Source organism: Phoxinus phoxinus (assembly GCF_949152265.1).
Source record: "Phoxinus phoxinus genome assembly, chromosome: 10".
NCBI classification, from domain to species: domain Eukaryota; kingdom Metazoa; phylum Chordata; class Actinopteri; order Cypriniformes; family Leuciscidae; genus Phoxinus; species Phoxinus phoxinus.
In genome coordinates this window covers 12,858,422-12,872,481 of record NC_136885.1, presented here as the reverse complement: position 1 = coordinate 12,872,481, position 14,060 = coordinate 12,858,422, and the positions used below count along the sequence as shown (strand labels likewise).

The window sequence follows — 14,060 nt, the reverse complement described above, 5'->3', positions numbered from 1 at the left end:
ACAAAAAACCCCTCGTAAAACAGTTGTCGATTATTAAAGGATAATTCCGGTATTTAACACCTTGAGTCTATATTGTAGTTTGTTTTGGATGAACAAGAGTGGTGGACAACATTTTTTTGACAATGGTTCCTCTCTCGAGTTTTTGACTATAATAGAATTGGCCATGGACCCATTTAACATTGGAGTCAATGGGCATGTCCGAAAATGTCATTAAAACAGCCAATAATGTTCGTTTACAAAACTGTTAAACTCACCGAGTGGTTAGTGGTGTTCGTTGATTATTATAAACAATATATCATCGCAATATATGATTCCAATCCGTTTATTTTGCTATAGTAGAACTATTTTTTCAACAATGGGATTATACAAATGACGAATAAAACACGACAGAAACTGTATTTCGCAACACTTTTTGTTTCTGGAACATCAACTAACATCACTAATCACTCGGTGAGTTGCACAGTTTTGTAAACGAACATTATTGGCTGTTTTAATGACATTTTCGGACATGCCCATTGACTCCAATGTTAAATGGGTCCATGGCCAATTCTTTTATAGTCAAAAACTCGAGAGAGGAACCATTGTCAAAAAAATGTTGTCCACCACTCTTGTTCATCCAAAACAAACTACAATATAGACTCAAGGTGTAAAATACCGGAATTATCCTTTAAGCGTTAGCTACTCGATTACATCTAATCCCAGACAGCAATGTCGTCGGCCCAGATCCACGTCTGGTACACGTGGATTTGGGCCAGATCTGGGTCGACACTATTGGCGCTTTTCCACTGCATGGTACGGTACGGTTCGGTACGGTGTTGCTGTCTCTCATCTATTCAAAATGGATTTCATTCTGAGTTTCACGCCAAGCTGAAATTATTAAGATGACAACACGTTACTTTATACTCGGAGCTGATCAGAATCAGAATCAGAAAGAGCCAACTTTATTAGTTGCAAAGTATGTTTACATATAAGGAAATTGTCTTGGTGACAGAAGCTAGTACAGCGACAAGATAATAAAAAAATAGAATAAAATAGAATAAGTAGGCTAGCCTAAATAAAACATTACAAATATTTAAAATCAAAACAATATACAAAATAGACAACATTAGGCCTATACAGATATGCTAAAAATGCAAGGGAGTGTAAATAAGAGGTATGCAAAATAAATAGGTATATAGTGTTCTGTATAGGCTATTGCACATGTCCAGTGCGGGCATTTAACTGTTCATGAGACGTAGATGGCCTGAGGAAATAAACTTTTCTTGTGCCTGGCTGTTCTGGTGCTCACTCAATGCTCTGTAGTTCTTCCGACCAGACGGTAACAGTTCAAAGAGGAAGTGGCCTGGATATGAGGGTCCAGAATGATTAGAATCACATCCCCGGAGGCTCGGAATGAATCCGCAGCGGTCAGGTCGTCCAGAGGTCACGTGGTACAAGGATATCTCAGAAAATTTCCAGCTTACAAGTTGTATCTACGAGCTCTGTGAGACAAATGCTTTTCACAAGTTGAAAACTTAAAATTTTACGTGTTCGGCTTTTCTTTTGTAGATAGCCTACATCTTCTTTGGTTTGTTTGGCCATCTCAATCATTTTGACATGGACGAGCGCTGTTATATGACGACGACAACAACAACAACAACAACAACAACAACAACAACAACAACAATAATAATTAATAGAGGAATTCTACATTTTTTTATGTTTTCATAATATACTTTTAGGCTACTTGCTCTAGTCATAGCCTACCTCATCCGTAAATTTTGAATTTGAAATGTTTTTTTAAATAGCAAATTGTCATAAATTTGCTTCATAAAACTACAACAGTTTGCGAATGTTGTTTTGAAAGTCGTCTCGTCAGTTTAATACTAAACGCGTTTTGTGTGGTTGTCCCAGGGCGCTTGCCGTAGCCACATGAGCGCCAATGTTTTCAAGGAATGTCAGTGTTGCCAGATTGGGCGGGTTCCCGCCCAATTGGGCTGTTTTGAATTTGATTGTGCGGGTAAAAAAGGGTTTGGGCGGGTGGACAAAATTTGGGCTGGTTTGGGGTCAGTTCGGCGGTTTTCAAACATCTACATTTTAAAGTATAATTGGTTAAAAAACTAAACTAAAGTGTGCATGTAGTGCATAAAATCGGTCATCATGACATTACAACACACACACACACACGCAGCGCAGAGTCAGCTGGCGTTGGTGTTGACGTCACCGGCGAGCACGCACTTTCAGCCAATCAACGAGGGATCAGCAGGAAGACGCGATTTAGCGCGATAACTTGTAGCTGTATATTCAAGTGATCGCTAATGCCAAAGTGACATGCAGTAAATTGCATCTACAGTAAAAATTTAGATAGTGAGCAATAAACGTACATATGTGGGGGTTGATGACTTGATGGTGAATAACTGAGAGGAGAGCACAGTTGAATTACTTGAATTGAAACTGAATATGAGACGACACAGAGTCATTTCCATGGTCATGTCATGTGCACACTAGCCTAACCAGACATCTGCCACTTTTACACCGTCCAGACTGCATGCACTCTTGTCCCTGAAAGCTGCTGAAAAAGGTTTGAATCAACGATGAATCAGTTTTGACTGCTAAATTCTGCGTTATGTTCTGCAGTGTGCTTCCGAGGGCTAAAGTCATTGTTCATTTCTTGATTGCCGTTTTGACAGTGTCCACCTGGACATTTAAAGTCATATTTGCTAATTCTCCTTAATTATTGCCCTGGTTTGATGCGTTTTCCTTGGAAATTTGTTTATTTTTAATTTTTAATTTACCATCGTTATTTTGTTTTAAGGAGATACAAATTGTGCTTATCAACCTTGAATGACATGGCCATAAAATTATATCACATTATTTTGGTAGTAAAATTTTGGGCGGTTTTTTCTTGGAGTGGGCGGGTTTTGGTGAGCTGTTGGGCTGTGTACTTTCTATGTGAAACCAAAACCATGCCGGTAAATGTATACATTTTAATTTTAATACGTAGTTATTCAAATTATGCATACAATTATTCCCCAATACCCAGAATAAGCCGTTACGTGATCTATTTTTTGTGAATAAGTTTGTTGTATGTATTTTAGTAGCCTATAAACGTGATTATTATTGTGCCATTCCATTCTATAAGCGAGTGATCGAAAAAAATGGGAGTTGCTTAAATGTTTTTGCTTAAATGTAAAATATTTTCATAGGCTATCAGAAACGATTATTAGGGGGGAAAAGTTGAAAACAGTTCCAGGAAACTATTTGTTTAATAACCATTTGAACTGCATTACTGACAGATCAGATAAAATGTATTTTATATATATTTTAAAATATTTAAAGCCTCATTTAACTCATTTAATTTTACAGTATAAATGGCAAATATTATTGACTTGTTCTTTATCTCTCATGTGCTTTTCAGATGACTGGCAATAAAAGCAGGGGTCATAACTCCACCAGTCAGGCGCTGCGGACTCTTCTTATCCTCTGCTGTCTTCTACAGTGTCACTCTAGGCCTCACAGTTATGACAGTAAACCCCTTTCTGAAATATCCAGAGAGGTTTCTAAGTACTCTGACATCGCTCAACAAATCATAAACCTCGCGGTATATGGAAAAGCCCAGAACCGTTCCTACGAGAGGCTAGCTGAGTTCACTGACACCATTGGAAACAGAGTCAGTGGCTCTAAGAACCTAGACCTGGCCATTAAGTACATGTACAATGCCCTTAGACAGGACGGACTGGAGAATGTGCATCTAGAGCCAGTGAAGATCCCTCACTGGGTGCGGGGGGAGGAGAGTGCGGTGATGCTTCTACCGAGAATCCACACTTTAGCCATACTTGGGCTTGGTAGTAGTGTAGGAACTCCTCCAGCGGGTTAGTAGACACAGTCCATCTAGTCATGACCTTTTTAAATACCTGCACCTGCAAATATCTAAGCTTATGTTTTCCTGGCAGGTATAGAGGCTGAGGTAATCGTGGTGGACTCTTTTGAAGAGTTGAAGAAGCGAGCGAGTGAGGCTAAAGGGAAAATCGTTGTGTATAACCAGCCGTTTGTCAGCTACGGGGAGACTGTAGCCTATCGGGCCTCAGGGGCCTCAGAGGCTGCTAAAGTTGGAGCCGTTGCCTCTCTTATCCGCTCAGTAACGCCATTCTCCATCAACAGGTCAGAATCATCGCATTGTTGAAGTCATCATTAAAAGGACTGCCACTGTAAACTAAAGGCTACTGTCTTTTCAAATAGACAATATTCAAATATTTGAATAATGTGTAAGAAGGAAATTCAAATTTAAAAGTAACCTTCATGACTGACTCTTCAGATATGATTTGTTTCTTATAGAATGGTATCTTAAAATAAAATACACTACAGCTCAAATGTTTGGAATAATTAATGTTTTTGAAAGAAGTCTCATAACATTATTACTTAACTTTTACTGTATTTTTGATCAAATAAATGCATAAGAGACTTACATTAAAATACATTCATGTATATATTGTAAAAAAAGTATTCATGAAACCCTTAAAAGCATATTTTTATGTTTTTAATTTTAACCCACATGTGGTGTTGTTTTCAGTCCCCACACTGGCTGGCAGTGGTACCAGCCTGGAGTGGTTCAGATCCCCACCGCCTGCATCACTATCGAGGATGCTCAGATGATGGCCAGGATGGCCCGCAGAGGCCAGAGGATTGTGGTGCGTCTGACAATGGCGGCCCAAACACTGCCAGATGTTGACTCGTTCAACACTGTGGCTGAAATCACAGGCAGCGAGCATCCTGAACAGGTAGGTGACTTTAAATATGTACTGCTTGTACACTACACTTGTACAGTACAGTACACTTAACTATGTACTGTGAATTGAATATGTACTGCAGCTAATCTCACAAAGCACACCATGACGTTAAAGAATTTGAATGATAATACTAGGGCTGGTTATCGATTCAGATGTTACAATTCGATTCGATTTCGATTCACAAGCTCTGAATTCGATTCGATTTCGATTCACAAGCTCTGAATTCGATACGATTTCGATTCTCTATTCAATTTCGATTCTAAATTCGATTTCGATTCCCGATTCGACTCAATGAATATAGATTTAATACAAATCCTATATTTATTTATTTTTAAACGGTGAACATAAGTTTACGAGTGCTAATTAATAAAAAGAAATAGAGCCAGCCACAAACCTGTATATTAAACTCTTTTTATTTTAGGGTACAGAAATAATGTACTATTGGGTGCATGAAAACCCAACTTCAAATGCATACAATGAATAGACAGGATTTTGATGCAAGATGAAAAATTGATGCTGAAAATTAGACAAGTCAGAACAGTCGCATGCCTTGATCAATCAGGATCAGGTTATTTTATGTTTAAGATAAAACGAACATAAAATCTCACAGCATTCGCTGTAACATGGAGGCTGCAAGCCTATGAACACTGTAGGAAAACTAATACTGGCTTTTGGGTGACAGGTATAAATAAATATGGGGAAAAAATCGATTTTGAATCGACCTTTAAAAATCGATTAATCGAAAAATCTATTTTTTGCCCAGCCCTAGAATTCCCTACAATTATTACTAATGGTTTACAACTGAATGTTGACTTATGTGCTCTTGTAAAGCTTAAGTACTTTAGAGTTTGTAATTGTTTCCAGACAAGACTGATTTCACAAAAACTAATATTATACTGCACTTACAGCCCATTTTTCTTCTATAATATGACATATTTCTGAGTTAAATGTGATATTCAGCATGAAAAAAAAAAAGAAGGACCAGACTGGAAATTGATTTTTTTCAGGCCAAAATGAAGTCAAGATTTGCTAAAATATATTGCCTAAATAGTTTGACTATTTGTTAACATTAGCCAATAACCTTGCACGGCCTATATGATGTCAGATGAAAAAGAATGTTGTCTCACAGGTTGACCAAGTTATTTATTTTGTTTTCTGGAATGATGTGCAATGATGAACCAGGATGTAAATAGAGAAATTAAATGGGTAAAAAGGCAGGGTTCATTTGATCTGCATTTCGCATTTATGCATTTATACACAAATTGTAGATGTTGTTTACACGGTTTGTCACACATTGTCACAAATTGCTTGTCAGTTTTTGCCTTTCCATGGGAATCAAACCCATGACCTTAGCGCCATTCACTGTTGTTTGAGCTGTAGGAAAACACATTGTCTCATTCAGTAATAAGTGTGTAAATTATTCTTATTTATACGCACAGATACAATTCTTACAAAAAATGTCCAATTTCATAACACATGCATATGCACATGACTTTGGTTTTAACCTTGTTCAAATGTTAATGAATTTAGAGTATTCTAAATGATCGACCTCATGCCAAAGGTTAGTAATCTACCTGAAACATGCCCAATGAATGAATGCATGTGATTGTCTGTGTTCTACTCCATGTGCTCTGGTCCAAAACCCAGTGATCTGCCCGTATTAATACAGATAAACTTCTTATGAGCGCTGCACGATTAATCATTTTAAAGATCGCAAACACCCATGCGATCTTATTCCTAAATGACAACAATTCAGCAATGTCTATTAAAGGAGAACTCCGGTCAATTTTACCATTGAGCTCAATTTTTAGTAAATTTGGAGTGCTGTCAATACAGAGAACAACGACAAAAATCGATGTTGCCTACACTGTGTTATCCTATTTTTAAAATGTACACCCTATTGACTTGAATGGGGCAAGTTTTAAACTTAACCAGTTCTTAGTCTTATCATCCGTGATGTGTCATTACAAGTGCCCAGCCATGTTGAGTGATTCCTTCAGAGTGAACACGAGTGAGTCTGACTGCAGTAGATGTGAAAGATATGAATAAAAATGATGTTATATCAGCCAGCGCACAGACCTGTATTTAGTTCCTGTTTTCGGTCGAAGTCCAAAGTAGTCGATTGTCGAGTTCACGCGCATAGGTTTAGTTACTATGATCACGCGCGTGAACTCGACAATCGACTACTTTGGACTTCCACCGAAAACAGGAACTAAATACAGGTATGTGCGCTGGCTGAATTAACATCATTTTTATTCATATCTTTCACATCTACTGCAGTCAGATTCACTCGTGTTCACTCTGAAGGAATCACTCACATGGCTGGGCACTTGTAATGACACATCAAGGATGTTAAGAGGATAAAAGCAGGTTTAAAACTTGCCCCATTCAAGTCAATAGGGTGCAAATTTTAAAAATAGGATAACACGGTGTAGGCAACACCGATTTTTGTCGTTGTTCTCTGTATTGACAGCACTCCAAATTTACTAAAAATTGAGCTCAATGTTAAAATTGACCGGAGTTCTCCTTTAAGCCTTTGACAAGTACGATCACAGCGAACATTCAAATCTGCATTGGCTGCTGACCATGAGAGTAGTTGTCATGTTCTGTTGGTATGAAAAGGACAGTTTTCACAAACAGTCTTTCCAACCACACAAGTATCACTATTTCTGTGTTACAATAATTCAAATTGTCACAGAAGTTCTTAATATATACTTTAAGTCCCCCTGTAGTCAATAATTGTATCTCTTAAAAATCATCTTTGATCACCAAAATTACATATTTAAATGCCTTCATGCCTTAAAATAGCTTGAATGTAACTCTACACCCTTGGTTAATTTAGTATACGTGGTTCTGTGAATATGCAAATTAGCCCCGCCTCCACTCACTCACACCAGCTCAGAGATCCACTTATTGATGATCACTCGTTGACGTGATTGGTTACAAGGTAATTTGTGACGTCAGAAACACCAGTGAGTTCAAACCTCAGCGTTTTTGAGACTGTCTTTGGTTTAAAGAATACTCAGCAATGGTGTTGACTTATTAAATATTACAAATATTAAAAACACCACAGAGACATATAAACAACATTAATAGCTTGATTTTCACCACAGGGGGACTTTAAATATATAATATAAATAATATTTATATAAACACTGATGTGTATGTTAGCCATCAAAATGGAGTAAATCACCTTTTGAAAGTAACCTGACTGACAAAAAGATTGTGTCAAGTGGCGAGAAGCGACTGTTAAAAAATGTATTTGTCATTGAATCATTCACTCAAGAGATTCATTCAAAAACGCTGATTCATCCAGTAATGAAACGAGCAAAGTCTTTATGAGTGAGTCATTGAATCCTTCATTCAAACCAATAAAAAAGAATAATAATTAACATTATTAAATATTTTGTAAATAAACTGCAGATATTTTTGTCAGAACCTCTAGTAAATTAAGTTTTTGTTTAGAATCATGAAAAAAAAGAAAAAAAAATTGTTATTCTCACTTTATCCAGAATCATGCAGCTCTACTTCTGACACCAAAGCTGTTCCCAAATGTAGGAACAATTATCACCATGTCTTGGCCAAATATAAGCTAAGAATGTGTCTTTTGTGGAGAAGGCAATACTAGCATATCACCAAGGTACTGTAAGAACCCGTATGATCTGTAAAAATAGTCTAATTAAAAACGCACTATTATCCAATATTTGTGTTGAATCTTCTGTGTTTTTGTGTCTCATGGAGTCGCTGCCTAAACAGTTTCACCTCATTTCGAAAGCAAGTGTCTAGGTAGACAGTAGACCATGAAATCGCTCTCTAGGTTTTGGAACAGAACCATTATCTGTTGCATTCTCTGCCGATGCCTAGCCTCCACGATGGGCCAAGCAGAGGTCATTCTGACATTTGTTTGCATTGCTGCTCAGCAGGATATCAGGGAACCAATTACAGAGATCTGCTTTTTCTTAGTGCTTGTGTTTATGGAAAGGAATCTGTTAGGCAGGAGTCCGAGGAATATGGTATCTACTTCCTTAGCCCCAATTATAGACAGTAGAGGATTCTTCAGCTGCCCAGCTAACACCCCTTTGACTGATCATCATACATCTGTCCAGCATCCACTGCCAGCTCATATCTAATTAGAAACTTGTTAGGGAAAGTTTTCTACTTCTATTAGTGTGCTGCCCTCTCTGTCAGTTCCACAGCCATGCGTTATATTTTCAGCACTCTTCCCTGTTAAAGTCTTCTGTGGGAGGTGGTGAAAGATTCTGTGTGATTAAGTGTGAAGAGAAAAAGATCCATTCTGCGGACTTAAATTTTAATAGAAACGTTCAGCTTGAGTGGTCTGTTATCCCTCACATTCGGATGCATGACCACAGCTACAAGCGAGAGAGAGAGAGAAATAATGAAATTTGAGGAACTGAAGCTTCACACAGAAACCAATGTTAAATTGTTTTATAGACAGTCATTGGGTGAATCTCCCAAAACTGTCCAAGAACATGTCTGGGACATATTTCACCCTGAAATCTAAAGAAAGAAATAGTTTTTATTTTATTTTATTTTATTTTTTATGACAGTATTGCAAGTAGGGTTTGAGTTATGGTTAGGTTGTCATGATTTCAATGGGAAAAAATCATGATAATGAATAAATAATAGAAAACAAAAACATGAATTAATAAATGATCCTCATGATCCTTAAGAAATCATTCTAATATGCTGCTTTGATTCCCAGGAAGACTTTCTTGTTATTATCACAGTTGAAAATGGTTGTGTTGCTTAATGTAGTGTGGAAACTGTTTTTTTTCCAGGATTCTTTGATCAACAGAAACTTAGAAAGAACAGCATTTCTTTGAAATATAAATCAGGTTTAACATTGTAACTGTCATTAGTATAATTTTTAATCCATTTAATGCATCCTTGCTTAATAAATAAATCAGTTTACTGTAGTGTTCCCTACGGAAGCCCTGAACCGCAACATAAAAAAAATAAAATAAAAAAAACAGGGAAAAAAAAATGTGTGACAATTTTTTTCTAGCATTTCGAGATTAAAGTCGAAATATTTCGAGATTAAAGTCGAAATATTTCGAGAATAAACTCTAAATATTTCGAGATTAAAGTCGAAACATTACGAGAATACAGTCTTCTGTAGAAGTTGCGTGTGTGTGCATTCATATGTGTGTGTGTAAATGCGCTTGTGCAGTCTAACTGCCTCGGACATGGATCTACAGAAAATAGCTTTTTACTTTTATTTGGGCTTTCCACTAAAGGAAATTCTACAGGTGCCAATCTACCAACATGCATTACGGCTATAAACGAGCACACAGACTCCGCCGGAGTAGGTATCACAATCTGGTCCAAACTTTATGTGGCAGTGTTTTTGACGTGTTTTCGTGCTCGTCTAGGCAACACCATCTGGGTCGAGAACACTAACAGTGACCGTTCTGTCTCCCTCTTCACCGTAAATACGTTCTGGATACGTTTTAAGTCCATCATTCTGTATCCAATCATTTGGCCGGATCCCGTGATTTCCTCAGATATAATAACCACTGGTGGGTGGTTGAGGAGAGATTCCCTGATATGATTGTAAAGCGCTTTAGTGTAGGCCTACAGTAGACATATGAAAGCGCTATATAAATGCCTCATTCATTCATTCATTCATTCATTCATTCATTCATTCATTCATTCATTCATTCATTCAATTCGTTCATTCATAAAGCTGGATATCTCCATCCAGTCTGAAAAATGTTTTCGCCTGCTAGTCTATTCCGGGCAGGCGCAGTATAATTTATAACGTCCTATAATGGTATGCCATGTTGGTAGATTAGCACCTGAATTTCGTTTTGTTGAAAGCCCAGATAAAAGTAAAAAGCTATTATTTTGTATAGATCCATCCATGTCCGATGCAGTTCGACTGCACAAGCGCATTTACACACACACACATACGCGCGCACGAATGCACACACACGCAACTTCTACGGAACTGTATTCTCGTAATGTTTCGACTTTAATCTCAAAATGTTTCGACTTTAGTCTCGAAATATTTCGACTTTAGTCTCGAAATGCTAGAAAATTTGTCACTTTTATTTTTTTTTTACGTTGCGGTTCAGGGCTTCCGTAGTTCCCAGCCTTTTGAATGGTAGTAAATATATATTTGCTAATAAAATGCTGCAGACATTAAGTTAATGTCAATCTAATTTGAATCACCATTGAAGGGTGACATGATGTCTGTGACTCATTCAATCAAAAAGGAGAATGAGACGTTTATACTCTCTCATACACATGCACAAGTACGCAGAAAGCTGGATTTGTTCCTCTTTCGTGATCTCAGCGGGACGGAATGCTACAGGATTGCTGACTAAACAGGATTTGAATGCTTCATTTGGATTTCTGATTTTTTTTTGTTAACCGACTAAGAGGAAACAGGTCATATTTACTGATTTAAAGTGCTGATTGACCGGTGACAAGATGGACTTTTAATAAAACGTGGCAGTCTATGGAGTAGAAAACCAATTGCTACATGAAAACTGAGATAAGGGGCTGTGGCATTCCCTGCGGAATGCGGAAGTGTCGTTTTTTCTCGAAAGTCCAGGAACTGTCCACCGGATGATGCTTTTTGCTGGTTTAAAATAGGCAAACTTGTGCTTTATGTATAAAAGAAGATGAATTTGTGAAGCAGATTAAGTTGCTCTTCATTTTTAGCTAGTGCCATCCTTTTTTGTGAATTCTTGTTCCTTGTAGGAGTCATATTTTCCTTCCTAATAGTTGCCTGAGGTTTCTCTGGGTGAAATGGTCATTGTCTGTCAGTGTTTTCAGCTCAGTTCTGAATTGGGATTTAGCATTGGTGTTCTAATAATCTGTCATTAGCGATAATGGTGTTGGTGTTGAGAGTTTTTATTCTTGTCTATCAACTCATTGGGTCGTAGGAGTGAACAGCAGGAATGATGTGATGTCTTCTGACGCGCACAACATCCGCACAATCACTATGCATCGAATAACCTTTCACTGTTGGCCTTTTACTTGAGAATTTCCTCCTTTTGTTAAAACCAGAAGCAGCATAATGCCAATCCATTTATGCAGAATTGACATATAATGGCAGGAAATTCAGAGTAAATATACCACTGGTATAAAAAATTGCTGTCAGCAGTGATTTTAAAACTGTTTATTCAGGAGAATGATGAAGTATGACTTCCTTATAGACAGTTAAGTCTATTAAAAAGTATTTAAATGTGCTATCTGTATTTAGAATATTTGAGGACTACTTGTGAGACCACAACCGACCACATTAGTTCACAATCTACACTGTTCAAAAGGTTTGGGGTCAGTACATCTCTGTAATATTGTGAAATATAGGTCCATATAAAATCAAAAACAAATTCAGTTTTATTTTTTTCCCAAATTTTGGTTTTAGTCTATCTGGATTCCATTTTTTTCTCTTTTATTCTTTTGGACTCCATTTTAATGGTTAAATTAAATTTAAGTAATAAAAAAGCATGTCTTTTTAATTGAAATCATGAAACTTATTTATCAACAATTTTTTAAAACTTAAACAAAAATTACTTGTAGGGCCCAATGAAATACGTTTCAAATTCTGTGTTTTCTATTTTAAAGGAACACACACAATTTTTTGGAAATAGGCTCATTTTCCAACTCCCCTAGAATTAAACAGTTGAGTTTTACCGTTTACGAATCCATTCAGCCGATCTCCGGGTCTGGCGGTAGCACTTTTAGCATAGCTTAGCATAAATCATTGAATCTCTCTCAAAAAAATGACCAAAGAGTTTCGATATTTTTCCTATTTAAAACTTGACTCTTCTATAGTTACATCGTGTACTAAGACTGACGGAAAATGAAAAGTTGGGAACTATAAACTTGACTAGGAACTATACTCTCATTCCTGCGTAATAATTAAGGAACTGTGCTGCCGTACCAGCAGGCGCAATGGAATTACGCAGCGCCTGAAAATATTCCCCAGCACGGTAACTTCCAACGTGACCGGCACTAAGTTTGTAATATCATTGCGCCTGCTGGTACGGCAGCAGTTCCTTGATTATTACGCAGGAATAAGAGTATAGTTCCTAGTTATATTGGCCTAGAAAATCGCAACTTTTAATTTTCTGTCGGTCTTAGCACACAATGTAACTACCGAAGAGTCAAGTTTTAAATGGTCAGATGAAACAAAAAAAAAAAAAACGCTTTTTTGGCAGCAAACACTTAAGATGGGTTTGGTGCACACAGGGATAAAAAAGTAGTCTGGCAAGCCAGACTTACATCAAGATGTTTAGTCTGGCAACTCTCCATAGACGCGGCTTAATCCGAGGGGCGGGATAAACGGTTGTCTCTCAAAATCCCTCTGTACGCAATAGGATAGCGCTACAACCAACCAGAGCAACGAAGAAGGTGACGTAGTCAGAGCGCCAAAGATCCGGTCCAGCAAAACTCCAACACTTCTTCCTTTTTTAAGAATGACTTAAGTGCCGTTCTTTGCTCTTTTCTTAAAGAAAAACTTAAAGGAGTAGTTCACTTTTAAAATGAAAATTCTGTCATCATATACTCACCCTTAAGTTGTTTCAAACCTGTATGAATTTCTTTCCTCTGCTGAACACAAAGGAAGATATTTAGAAGAATGTCAGTAACCAAACAATATAAAAAAATATACTATGGAAGTCAATGGGAACCAAAAACTGTCTGGTTACTGACATTCTTCTAAATATCTTCCTTTGTGTTCAGCAGAGGAAAGAAATTCATACAGGTTTGAAACAACTTAAGGGTGAGTATATGATGACAGAATTTTCATTTTAAAAGTGAACTAATCCTTTAACTTCAAGTCCTCCAGAGTCGCGGCCAAAGCCGTTTCGAAAGACCGCTGTTCTCCATCCGCAGCCGCCATTCTTTGTTTTCAAGTGGCAGCCGTCGCAACTCTGTCGTCATATGTTAAGCCCGCCCCCGCCTACTCTATACACGATGTGATTGGCCTGACCCAATTTAGGTTTTTGCAGCTAGAAGGTCTATGGAGAGTTGCTAGACTGCTCTGGCTGCAAAATACATTTGGCTGCCGCTAGGGTGCGTCTAGATTTCTAGGCTAATAAAAAAGTACCCCATGTGTAAAATGAAATACTCTGCTGTATCTTTACTGCTGTGGGCCTAATTTTCTGCCAGAGGTCCTGGACATCTTGTTCAGATACATGGCATCATGGATTAGATCAAATACCAACAGACAAAAAATCGAAACCTAACAGACTGTGCTAGAAATCTTATAACGGGCCATGTTTGGATCTACCAACAGGACAGTGATCCAAAAACAAA

The 14,060-nt window shown here is 37.5% G+C and overlaps 1 protein-coding gene across 1 annotated transcript in view; it reads left to right on the top strand.

Annotated features, from left to right (window-relative positions):
- Positions 1 to 2,920: 2,920 nt before the first annotated feature.
- LOC307005715 (carboxypeptidase Q-like) overlaps positions 2,921 to 14,060 on the top strand; it is a 56,736-nt gene continuing 45,596 nt past the window's right edge. The window contains exons 1-4 of the mRNA XM_079626109.1: positions 2,921 to 2,951; positions 3,398 to 3,851; positions 3,933 to 4,140; positions 4,550 to 4,757. Coding sequence (XP_079482235.1) covers positions 2,946 to 2,951; positions 3,398 to 3,851; positions 3,933 to 4,140; positions 4,550 to 4,757 — 876 coding nt within the window. The 5' untranslated portion in view covers positions 2,921 to 2,945. The remainder of the gene's footprint in view (positions 2,952 to 3,397; positions 3,852 to 3,932; positions 4,141 to 4,549; positions 4,758 to 14,060) is intronic.